The sequence below is a fragment of the Clupea harengus genome, chromosome 10 (assembly GCF_900700415.2).
Source record: "Clupea harengus chromosome 10, Ch_v2.0.2, whole genome shotgun sequence".
Taxonomy (NCBI): Eukaryota; Metazoa; Chordata; class Actinopteri; order Clupeiformes; family Clupeidae; genus Clupea; species Clupea harengus.
In genome coordinates this window covers 213,363-226,704 of record NC_045161.1, presented here as the reverse complement: position 1 = coordinate 226,704, position 13,342 = coordinate 213,363, and the positions used below count along the sequence as shown (strand labels likewise).

At 41.7% G+C, this 13,342-nt stretch overlaps 1 protein-coding gene and 1 long non-coding RNA gene across 4 annotated transcripts in view; one reads left to right on the top strand and one right to left on the bottom strand.

Moving 5' to 3' along the window:
• The window catches only part of ap3d1 (adaptor related protein complex 3 subunit delta 1), a 42,160-nt gene extending 32,134 nt beyond the window's left edge, over positions 1-10,026 (bottom strand). For all 3 annotated transcript variants that reach the window (XM_031574892.2, XM_031574893.2, XM_031574894.2), the window contains exon 1: positions 9,625-10,026. In XM_031574892.2, coding sequence (XP_031430752.1) covers positions 9,625-9,720 — 96 coding nt within the window. In that variant the 5' untranslated portion in view covers positions 9,721-10,026. The remainder of the gene's footprint in view (positions 1-9,624) is intronic.
• Positions 10,027-11,636: 1,610 nt separating this feature from the next.
• On the top strand, positions 11,637-13,246 carry LOC116222110. Its single transcript, XR_004164460.2, has 2 exons — positions 11,637-12,639; positions 13,112-13,246. It is a non-coding gene; the product is annotated as an uncharacterized LOC116222110 (long non-coding RNA).
• The last annotated feature ends 96 nt before the right edge of the window (positions 13,247-13,342 follow it).

Here is a 13,342-nt window from a genome sequence, read left to right as displayed (position 1 = left end):
CTTTTCTTGTGATGGGCTTTGCCTTAATCAATCTTTATTACTCTTCCCGCTGATCTATGCGTCCTGAAACACCACAGGTCTATCCAAATCATATCTTGTGTATTGAAGTCAACTTGTTGAACATGTATACTTCTTGAACATGCATAGAAGAATTGATATTTTAGCTTAGCAGACCATCACAATACACCCCTGAATGCTCCTGAAGCAACATGTTGATTGGCTGGAATGCCTTATAGTTTATGGCTCTTCCAAACCACCATGTTAGTTTCCCATTCACAGAGCACAAAACCACCATGTTAGTTTCCCATTCACACAGCTCTTTTAGAGGGCACAAAACCACCATGTTAGTTTCCCATTCACACAGCTCTTTTAGAGGGCACAAAACCACCATGTTAGTTTCCCATTCACAGAGCTGTTTTAGAGAGCACAAAACCACCATGTTAGTTTCCCATTCACAGAGCTGTTTTAGAGGGCACAAAGACAGCTAGAGCACCGTGCGGAGCGAAGGGCACTGGAATAGAATCATGGCCTCTACCTTTAACCAAATCTTTATGTCATAGTTTTGCATACAGGATGCCAGACTGATGCATTTAATTGCTAAAAACGAAGAACTTTCTCCTGGAGAAGAATGTCTCCAGATCCCTCCACAAGGGGGGGTGGGAAGTACCAGCAACTAGCAACAACTGAGGTATTTAAACATGGTGCTGTGTTTTGGCCATCTCGTCGCCGAAGGATGACTGAGCCAATCCCAAAAACAGTTTGTATGATCGGCGCACTTACAACTATAGATGTAAGCTTGATTTGATCTTTTATGACTTGACAATGGCAGAGCAAGCATTCTGACTTCAAGTGTCTGCCCTCTTCAATCACCCTCTCTGCATTTCCCTGTAAATACTCCTGACCTTGTTGACAGACAGCTGCCTGCATCACTTATCTTCGCTAAAACAAAACCAACTTGTGGTTTAGAGCAACTATGAAAATCAACTACTGAAAAAATTTGCAACAGTGATTTGTAACTGAAAGGTAATGAGATATCCTAGCAACAACCTTTCATCAATACAGACAATACTTAGCTGATAAAAGTCATAACACTGTTCATTAAATGTTCATTTGTCATGTGACACCGTTTCCCAGTAAGATACAGAGGTCTGCCACTGCGGAGGAATACATTCTCTTCATGGAGTGTTCAAAACCAAAAGAATTCTCCACACAGGCTTTTGTAGAGACAATCTGAGTTTTCATTGTTTCTCAGTTAATACTCAAATGCGTATTAGTGTCTGACTGCTTTATATTTGGCTACTTTGTGTGGTAAAAGCTTTTCTTCCATTTTCACAGCTTCATGCCTGGACTAGGACCCTATGATTTCCGTGATGCAGAAAACAAGGAATCACAGAATTCAGTAAGGAAAACCGAAATCACAGTTAAACGGAGAAAGTGACAGAAGAGCAATACATTCCATACCGTTCTAGGCAACAATTCTTCCCGTGTGAGTGACACCGACACGTCAAGGATGTTGTCCGAGACAGGTAGCCAAAGCTAATGAAACAGGAACTCTGCATTTATTTTAAAACCCCAGAAGTTTAGAGGTTGAAATAATGATATTTACAGAGTTTGCCACATTGAGGGCGAATTGATGCATCCCTCTTCTGTGCTTTGGGAGCCAAAAAGGAAATAGGATGACTCATCGTAGACACAGGAGACTCAAACTGGCTACTGGGACAGCATACATACAATGATCATTACATATGTGTTTTATTGACTCAGTGCATGTCTTAGAACAATCAGAAGATGTGTACATACAATGATCATTAAATATGTGTTTTATTGACTCAGTGCATGTCTTGTAGCCGGACACCGGAAAAGAGAACACAGATTTCATTGGGCCCTTCTGGACTCCAAAACGACACGGTTAATTCCCTGGAATCTACACCATCTCCTTCTCACATGACCATGTACCCTCACAATCTGTGGAGGAAAAAACTAGCTTCCAAGAAACTTTAAACTGAAACTTAAACCTTAAAATCTGAAAATCCTACTTAGTGGGAGAAGTTCTAAAATACACAACAGCAGATTCGATTTTGAAGACACCCAAGGACACGACTGTTCAGTACTATACTTGAGCCATAAGATCCCACAGAGTCCAGTCTTTACTCTTGGCAAATGACATTTACATTTTTGGGTCCGATAAAGACCGAAAAAGAAAACCTCTCCCAATGCAGTTTTGAGGGAGAAAACTCAGGAAGCAAAAATGCCTGGGGCTTCTAGGATTTACCACTCAATTCACAGTAGCAATGAACATTCCTTCTCTTTTCAACAGTGTCATTCTCTCACTTCTCCCCTCTGTCCAACACACAGAGCAGTAGAAATGCAATCTTGTTGGTCATGGGTCAGTCATGGGACTGCTGTGAAATGCAGTGGGAGAGGGAGTCAAAGAAGCTGAAGAAGACAGGAGGGCATTAACATGGCGTACATTAATGGCCCTGAATACTTCAAATATACCTCATTACATATGTTCTTTTATGTGTAACAAAAACCTTTAAAAGCTAAATTGAATAATCCCAAACCACAAAATGGGCAATCAGTATGAGCAGATGTGTGTCCAAGCATTTAGTTTCTGTGTGTTTCCTAACTCCCCACTAACTTTTAACTTTCTATGAGAACTGTTGTAGCCAGCTATGTTGTGAAAGTCATTGACAAGCGAATGTCCTACACCAAGCTACTTTCACCATGTGGTCAACCCTGCCCAAACGAATGGGACCTGAAACAGTGGCAGTGAGTAAGACAGACTGAGCATGGCCATATACCACAACCAGGAGGCCAGAGGGAGCAGAAGAAAGTTGCCATTTAACATCAAGACTTATTTTCATTAACATTAAGACTTATTTTCATTAACATCAAGACTTATTTTCTACAATTTCATGCGCATTGTTTTTAAGTTTGCATTGAATTCCACAATTTTTTTTCTAACAAAAAACACTAGAGGGACAGAAATGTACTGGTTAAACTTACTGCTATGAAAACAATATGGAGCCTGCCTGCCCATCCCAGTATTTAATTTGACCTAAATAAAGGAACCAGGCTACCAGCAACATGAGTCACCAAGAAGAATCAGCCTAAACAAATAACATTAATACTACCAGTTCATCAATCTGTGTATACAATTAAAGTAACCTTGCCTAATAACTTAAGAATCCGTTTAATGGAATTAATACTTGGAACGTGGAAGACATTTTTGGAAAAACATTTACTTAGTTGATGAACACAATGTAAAATGTGAACAAACCCTATTGCCCACCAAGTTGATCTAGGAGGCCTGTGTGCTAACAATAATAACATGGCAACCCTTCACATGATGTGGAGAGGGAAAAACCATAATCATTTATGATAATAATGTATTAATAATGTTTTCATTTAAATAATACTTTAGTTAGGCCTGTACATGAATTGCTGTAATTAGGTTAAAATAATACTGAACTACATAAACTAAATAACTAGCATTAGAATTCAGAATTATTTACAATTAAGATGTATTATTTGATTGTAAATATCTAAAACTATATATGTGTTTGTGTGAGTGCGCTTTCAATAACGTTTCAGGCTGAGGAACTCTCCAAAGCATGGAGCAGCATACAAGACAGCGTCCCAAGGAGCAGAGAGCACAGCGTCACAAGGAGCAGAGAGCACAGCACAGCGTCACAAGGAGCAGAGAGCACAGCACAGCGTCCCAAGGAGCAGAGAGGACAGCACAGCGTCACAAGGAGCACAGAGCACAGCGTCACAAGGAGCACAGCGTCACAAGGAGCAGAGAGGACAGAGCACAGAGCACAGCACAGCGTCACAAGGAGCACAGAGCACAGCGTCACAAGGAGCAGAGAGCACAGCGTCACAAGGAGCAGAGAGCACAGCACAGCGTCACAAGGAGCAGAGAGCACAGCGTCACAAGGAGCAGAGAGCAGAGCACAGCGCCACAAGGAGCACAGAGCACAGCGTCACAAGGAGCAGAGAGAACAGCGTCACAAGGAGCAGAGAGAACAGCACAGCGTCCCAAGTAGCACAGATGACAGCGTCACAAGGAGCAGAGAGCACAGCGTCACAAGGAGCACAGAGGACAGCGTCACAAGGAGCACAGCACAGCGTCACAAGGAGCAGAGAGAACAGCGTCACAAGGAGCAGAGAGCACAGCGTCACAAGGAGCACAGCACAGCGTCACAAGGAGCAGAGAGCACAGCGTCACACGGAGCAGAGAGCACAGCGTCACAAGGAGCACAGAGGACAGCGTCACAAGGAGCACAGCACAGCGTCACAAGGAGCAGAGAGCACAGCGTCACACGGAGCAGAGAGCACAGCGTCACAAGGAGCAGAGAGCACAGCGTCACAAGGAGCAGAGAGGACAGCACAGCGTCACAAGGAGCACAGAGGACAGCACAGCGTCACAAGGAGCAGAGAGCACAGCGTCACACGGAGCACAGAGGACCTTTGGTGGTTGCCTCTGACGGGGCCGTTGTGCTAAGCCAAGGTAGAACTGTTCTTGAACTGTTGCCCTGCGCAGATGTCTGTGGCATTTCAGTAGAGAGGTGGCATGCAGTGAGAGAGCGGACGGTCAGCAGATAGACAGACACTAGTGGAGAGATGCCTAGGTGTGTGCCTCTGCTTCAACATCTGAATGTTTGGGAGCTGCTGACCTGTGCAGTTAGCTGTTGGTGTAGAATGTGTGCATTCCCATCTTCCTGTTGTATTTCATCTGTCCTGAAACGTAGTCCACCTTTCCCGAGGCTGACAATGACCCATCATGAACAGAAGACAGTTCATGCACATCCCACCAAGATAGTGTTTGAGCATAATCAGCACCACAGAACCAGACACACATTACAAACATTCAAATCTGTGCCTTTCAGATGACATATACCAGTGACCCAAGACAATCATCAAAGTATGAAGTATCATGTGAGTGATCCAGCACTCTTTCAGTGACTGCTTCACAACAACCCATTAGAAGCACTGGAACAATAAAGGTACGTAGTTCACCAACAGTCCTCCGTGACGAACATTTTGAAGAATTTTACCGAAAAGACTTTCGATGGCAAATTCATCATCTGTACACCAGAATCCAGACTCATCAAAAATATGTTCTGGCTTGAAGCTTCATATATATCAGCATTCTCCCACTTCAGGTCATCAATCAGAGGTGTGGGACCCATAGCTACTCGATCTCAATCCCGGTTTTGAGATTGCCAGGCTCTTACTCCTCATCACTAGTGTGTCAGACTGACTTTCTGACCCAGAGCTTATACTTACTGTTCCTACATCATCTGAGATCATATCAAGTCCTCTGTGAGTTTTCTGTTTGCCATTTTTATAAGTTAATGTTAATACAGTACTTCATGAAGGCAACAGAGCAGGCTGGTGACTGAAAAGTTTGTGCCATGATGTAAATGTTCTCTTACAAATCTGACAGTACTAAGGTAACTGGACCAGCCTAAGTTGCCATCTTGTTTAGCAAACAATTGTATTATCAAGTCCACAAGATAATTTGTGTTGATGACCATTTTATTTGTTTCCTAATTCTTCATGCACTTTACTGTGGTGAAAATACATGTATTCCAGCTTCTATACACAGGGGGGAAAAAGGCGCAGGATTTTCACTGGGCTGATTATCTGGAGACTATGAATCCTGACATCCTTATAAAAAATGTAAACAAATATGGCAGCCACTCAAAAGTAGTTATCATATATTAGATCGTAGCATGTACATTAATGCCTCTGTGATTATTAGTAGGCCTGATATTGCGTCTCAGCTCAACTCTGGACCTAGCTGTAGTTTGTAATATATCATATTGTATGGTTTATTACTTGCATGGATTTTGACTTCTGACAAGTATCAATGAATAAGTTACTCACAGAAAATTGAAGCTGTAAGTGCATGGTCAATTAAATCTGTTTTAAATAATATTTGATAAATATTGAATTGACAAACGCTGCACTTTTTCTGTTAATTCATTTGGAAAGTATTTTTTATGGCAGAAAAGTTCCTAAGGGTAATTGCCATGTGACAACACCAAGCTCTCAGTTCTCTAATGTTCTAGAGTCTAGAGAGAACATTGTACTCAGTGATCAGACATTCTTTAGAATCCAATTGAGTAGAATACTGACAGTTACTGACTGTACTACGAGGGATTGCTCATTCACATTTGATGTTGTTAAACTATTTAAAGAAAAATCAAATAGTTCATACGACTAAGGAAATTATTTTCCCGTGTTTTTACCGTTACCAGGTAGTAAGTAATGTGTTACTACCGCCAGAAAGCGGTCCTAATGTTACCGCCATTAAGCAACAAAAGAAAAAAAAAGAATTACTAATCATGAGTCTACCACACTCTCTCTGCCTCTCTCTTTCTCTCTCTCTCTGCCTCTCTCTCTCTGCCTCTCTCTCTCTCTCTGCCTCTCTCTGCCTCTCTCTGCCTCTCTCTGCCTCTCTCTGCCTCTCTCTCTGCCTCTCAGTGTGTGTGTGTGTGTGTGTGTGTGTGTGTGTGTGGTGGGTTCGTAGAAGAATGGTTAGTTAGAAGAATAGTTCCCAGTGAATGTCGAACAGTATTGAAATGCCTATCCTAGTAATAATATCAAATGTTCTGGCTATTACTCCATACCGATAACATCTCTAACTGTATGCTAGCAGAAATGAGAAAAGTACCACCATCTACACATCAGCACACTCTACATGTGTAGGTAGCATTGGGTACCATCATCTCTGTGTAAACAACACAACAACATATGTTCTAAACATGTAGAGGCCCTAAGAAACCTGCAGTGTACAGCTGTCATCATAACCACAGACAGACCACTCATTCAAGACAGACAGACAGACAGACAACTCATTCAAGAAACATTCATTATTCAGTGTTCCCTCCACAGTGGACTGAACAACAGACACTTTATCCTAGCAGCCAGCTTCAGGTTGCACAAAAGGCCAACTCCAGAAACCCTATATGAAGTGCTACAGAAGACTTAAGAAAACCCCTCTGGTTGTCAATGGAACAAAATTACTCAAATACTTTATTAAACATATCTCTAGCCAATGAAGAATGTTTCTGGAAACATATTAAAACTCTAAGAGGTGAAATTCCATGCCTAAAACACAAACTCTTTGGCCACATGGGGGCATATGAAAACATGCTAAAACATTGTGCATGTAAGTGCAAGCAGACTTGTTGTCATGTGACCATGAAGACGTAAACCTGCCATGGTGTCAATATGTCTGTTGTGCTATATTTTGAAGATGGACCTGCTGAGACCATCATACTGCTAACAAACAAACACAAAAAAACTCTTTACTTTTAGTAGAATCCCAGTTTTCTTGCCAAAAGGCTAATGCTCATACGCAAGTATTAGGGGTTGCACAGAGTACTCAAGTAATCGAGCAGCTACATCAATTATCAAGTTTCTACATTAACATAGAGTACTTGCATCACGTGACGCTAGTGTAAGAACTGAAAATGGGGTTGTTTCTAAATACTATACAAGGTAAGTATTGGCTACACTTCCCATACTGCTTTGTTCGGAGTTGGGTATGAAGCAGGTTGTGGAGAGAGTTGAGAGCAGAGAAGAAGCGTTGGAGTGTAGGAGTGGTTGAGATGGCTCTGGAGAAGTAAAGTGTTTCAGTTTCAAACTCGTCTCCACAGAATTATTGCTGAGATCTGAGGATCGCAAGTTTTACCTTAGCTCATATACACACTCAGTTTTACCTTAGCTCATATGCACACTCAGTTTTACCTTAGCTCATATGCACACTCAGTTTTACCTTAGCTCATATGCACACTCAGTTTTACCTTAGCTCATATGCACACTCAGTTTTACCTTAGCTCATATGCACACTCAGTTTTACCTTAGCTCATATGCACACTCAGTTTTACCTTAGCTCATATGCACACTCAGTTTTACCTTAGCTCATATGCACACTCAGTTTTACCTTAGCTCATATGCACACTCAGTTTTACCTTAGCTCATATGCACACTCAGTTTTACCTTAGCTCATATGCACACTCAGTTTTCAGTCAACAAGAGGAAGGATGGTGACTGCAGCAAAGACCCTAATATATATAGGAAACATCCGTGACTAAAGCCCTCTCTGGGTTTGTTTGATATTTAGTCAATGTTAGCAACCTGTAAAAGGATCATTCATTTCCTAAGCTGGCAGGTCAGTGCACCCAAACCACGTTATGCTAATGCTGATAGGATTTGATCATCTCATAGTGCCATTGCGGTAACAATTTAGTAGCATGGTGAGCTTAGGTGAGCCTAAGCAAGAAATAGGCTATAGCTTCGAAACAACCTAATTAACAACCGTAAACTAAGCATTTCTGTGGTGCTTTTCGTCTCAAAAGGCTTGAAAACTGTGCCTTAAACCAGGGGTGAAATAATATCAATTCATGTTGAATTTAATTGCCCTCCCTACATATCCAAATGCCCTCCCCAGGATGACATTCTGATGACATCACTGCTTATTTAGTTATGTGTAAAATGTAACGTAATCATATAAGGCTAACCACCAGTGAGGGACGTATAGGGCCTGGCTGCAGAGTCAAACCATTTTCAAAATGAAGTAAAAAGAAAAAAAATACTTTCATGAAATATTTTCAACTTTACCAGATCTGAACAATAATTATACCATTGTGTCTTCACCTGGACTATTCAAAACTCATTAGCAAACTGAAGACCATCCTACTTATAAAACCAGAATATCAGAATAACACATCACTATAACCACAACGCACAAGGCAAGCCACACTCCAACGCGGAAGGTTTTAGTGGTAGGAGTAATGCTACTTTGTGTGTGTACAGGGTGTGTAATTGTTAGATCAACATTACAAGTATGGCATGAAACATCTCATGCATCGTATTGAAGTATTAAAGTCAAAGTATTAAAGGTCACTTCATATGTTTGATGCAAATCCAGACATATGACTGATATGAATGGGTAACTGGAAAATGATTAAATCAAGCCAGAACAACCGGCAACCTGCGACAGTGAACATGGAAGCTAGTTGAACCGTAACACCGGCACCAACATGACGTGGCCACTTGACGGCTCTTTACATTTCGATAAATGGTGGTCTTCAGCCCTCCCATTTTACTCCATGTCAAATCAAAACAACTCCAACATCTATCTCATCTAATTTGCTACCGTCAGAGCAAGCATTCAACTCCTTTTCACGGCCCTGTCTCATCGGTACATACAGATTGCCGACCTGTGATGGAGCAGAATTTCATAGCATTTGAGACCCCAGCTAACTGTGAATGCAGGCTAACTGTGAATAGCAGGACAGCTGGCTAGGTAGCATATTTACCAAGCCAACCAAGCGAATGTCAACAGTATCTGTCAATATGCTAGCAAGGTTCCCTGTGCGTTATGTTGTATGGGAAGAATGGGCTTTTCGGAGATTCGCAGACGTAAGGTTAATTAGCTAATGTTAGTTAGCTAGGACAGCAACCTTGCTTTGTCACGCACCCTACTAACGTTACTTGACTAACGTTACACAGGTTAATCAGACACCTGAATGAGAACATTTGTTATCGCTAACTAAATACGCAGGAAAACAAACGCTTTCTATCAAATTAATACGAACTTACCTCATCCTCCTTATGGTTTCTAATGCCACGCACTAGATCCTGGAGGTTTTTGTCAAACATCCGATCGATGCTCCCTTTAACAATCTTCAAAGCCATAACTGCAGATTTCCCACATTAACGTTGGCCGATATGTTTTTTGTTTGTTTTGTTGTTGTCGCCTCTGTCCAAAGGAACAACTCCAAAACGCGTGGTTGGGATGCCAGCCGACCCACAGGACTGCGTTTTACCAACCGATTGGCGTCCTTGATGACTTGGCTTTGCTCGGTTTTACAAGCCCAATAAATGAGAGAACGAATGAACCGATCTAGCTGAGTAGAGGCCAGCGGTCAGATTCGCGTAGGAAATGGCTGACAAAATCTGAAGCCCATCACTGCAGTAAGAAGGGAAGGGCGGGGATACATCTTGGGAGGGGCAACACGTGCAGCCCGGCCCATAATCGTGCAGGAGCGCCGTTTTCGATTTCGGCTGACTTCCACTGACTTGCTGGTCAACGTGAACAGCCGGGCTGTTTATTCAAAGGGTGGTGTATTGAATACTCTGTTGGGATAGGCAAGCGCAGCTGAAGCCCATTCTTTGCGCTCTTCTCGAAGATATGTCGGAGCCTGACAAATCTGTATAAATACATGTTTATTTCTTCCTACTTTCTTCTACTATTATTTCTTAACTTCAATTTGTAAATTACTTGGATCCATTGTGCGCACTGCCTTCACAGGGTTTATATACACGGCGCTGCAGATTGGGTAACACCTCTGACACACCCACCCAAAACGTACCTCAAAGCCGGTTGCACACCAGAAACGTACCATTCAACTGTAACAAAACGGTGCACACCCTTTTCACATTGAACGTGCCCCTAGTCTCATTCTGGGAGGAGTTGGAAAACACAGTCAAGCCGGACAGTTTCCCTTCCGTTGTTGTTTGTTGCTGATGTGACTAACGGGAGATGTAACGGAATTATGTGCCTTATTGTTGTTTCCGGTCGAGACAATTGAAAAACCCTTTTATGTTAATTGATGAACATGATAACTGATAACATGATAACTGAAAAGCTATCATCTGTAGTTGCAGTTCAGTGATAATTCAATTAATCATTGGTAGCCTATACATTCAACAGGTCAGCATTGCAGGTCTAAAAATGTCAGTGTAGAGTTTTTTTTGCACATTTATCATCAGCCTACACTATAGCATAAAATAATAAAGTAACACAAGGTTTTCAGCGCCACTGTTGCCGAAATCACATATCAGATCCAGGTATTTCTTAAATTTTAAAACTGTTCATGCTTTAGCATCAGGAATCACTTGTTTGTCATCGGAGATTCCAACCAATGAGGTTGATGTTCTGATGTCATGAAGGCGTGTTCGTGCAGCGAATGGAGAGCAACTGCAGCGCCTGACTCCAGAGACAGCCCTCGCCTTGCTCCCGTGAGGTTTTAACGTCATGTGACATGGTGACGTTGGCATTGTGTTAGGGCCAGCATGCATCATATTAAAGGAGAAACCTGCTGAAACACAGATGACAAGATGAAAAAAAAAATGAGTTTACATGTCTAGTCCTACTGAAGTATGCCTATAGTGCCTAACCCTACCTTACATGAACGTTTAGAACAGCAAACCTAACTCAACATTGGAATTACAACGTCTATTTCTCAGGTCATTTTCCTTGCCTTATCCAACAGAAAGCAAAACTATTAACAGGCTTTCCCCCAGAAACCATGAACTGTAGGCTACCATACAACTGCAGATGTCTAATGCAGGCCTGATTGTTTACATATTCTGGAACTTCCATGTCATGGCATTCAGAGATATTGTGTAGTGCAGTAACGTAGCCTATGGCATTCAGGTGGACTGGGAAAAATTGGTTTTCCAAAAATTTTCAGAGCAAAAATGACCTTCCAACTTCTTTGACCAACAGAAATGCCAGCTCCAGACACCACTTGTGGGTAGCCTAGTATTGACCCACTCAATTGAAAAGGGAAAACTACAATACAAATGTGCTTAATATTCACATTCCACCATGAAACTAACCAGTCGCCCATTGCTGTCGAAATAGATACCGTTTTATTGACTGACACCAATATTTGGAACTTCTGACTGAGCTGCCCCATGAGCAAGCATACCAGAGAAAAAAACTCGTTCCACTTAAGTCAACGGGAGTGGAGCAACTCTCTTTCTATACGGCTCTGGAAGCCCCCGATGTCTTTAACGCCGCAAAAGAATGCTAACCAATGGAAAATGTACAGGCGGGGTTACATCTGTAGTTCTGTCCTATATATATGCCCGCCCCCTCCCGCACCTAAAGATACTTGAACAAAATGGCGTCTGAGTCAGCTGACTGCGAAATGCATACCGGTATGCTACAGAGACAGCAGGCCTAGTAGGAGGATCAGGAAACGAAATCTCGGAGCGTGAAACACAGCGGCTATTTGACTGGAAGCAGAGACAGGAATTGGCTGGAAGACATATCCTGCCCTGTGTGTCAGTTAAGGAGACTGACTAAACAAGCTTTTTGTATTAATTATTTTTACGTTTGAACTAGTTTGACCTGTTCGTAAATAACATTGACCGGACTCGGCGTCAGTGTCCGCTAACACTATACCCTAATAGCATTTGATAGCAATGGAACTACATGGAAAAACTCAGGGTATGCATGCTGGAAATTAATTTTAGAAACAGGTGGATTACATTATGTAACATGGAATCAAACATTGATCGCCGAAGAAGGACTCGGCTGTGGTTAAGTTATAAGCTCTACTATCTAAATTCTGTTGAAGTGGCAGCCCTGTGTCGCATGGCATTTGTTTGTAGCATGTAGGGCGAAGAGCCCTCGATAGAGCGCCCTACTGCTATTGGTCTACATGACACCAACAATATTCCTCATTGGCTAGGCGAAGCAAACAGGAAATGTCTTGGTACCGTACAGATGGTGGGTCTAGCAGCTTGGTTTGACTTGATATAGTCAGAAGTTATTCTGTTTTCTGTAAATCTTATTGAGGGGTGGAACGTGGGCCACGCAGCGTAAGTAGCTCGTTTACACACATTGCGGACAACTATATAGCCTATTGCTAATTATTTTGGTAGGCCTACACCTGTATTGCAATAACGTTAGTTAGCAATGCTCTTGTGTTAACTGTGATGTCTGCTTACTTTTTCAAGTCAAATTGTCTCTGAGAACAGAAACTTTTATGATGTATCTGCTGTGCAAGGCAACAGGTCTTAGCCAAAATATAGTCCGTTACATAACAACTTAGGTTTTTGTCCAGATAAAAACAAACAATACAATGTTGAATAGTGAGGTGCAGTTCAGTGGGTTTTTATGAGATTTTCTAATCTAACTTGGCAAGAATGCAAAATAAGCACATTTCCCAAAATGTTGAACTTTTTTAATTGTCAGACAGCAGACTTTCAGTTTAAAAGCTAGAACATTAAAAACTGGTGGTTGCAATGTGTGGTTATGAAATTTTGTATGAAAATCTGCTTGTTATTACAGATGTATATCATGATCATGTCTCCCATGCCGCTACTGATGACATCTTAGCATGCCAGCATCCCTACCCAAGATGATCAGTCTACTTTTATTTCCAGTATCTGTCTTGAAACGTGCTCTTAAAATTAATTAAATAAACATAAAAAAACATTTCTGGTTGCATTTCATTTTTCCACTAATGCCTATGCTAGGGCTTCTTTTTCATTCTTACTGGCATCTTTGGATTAAAAAAAT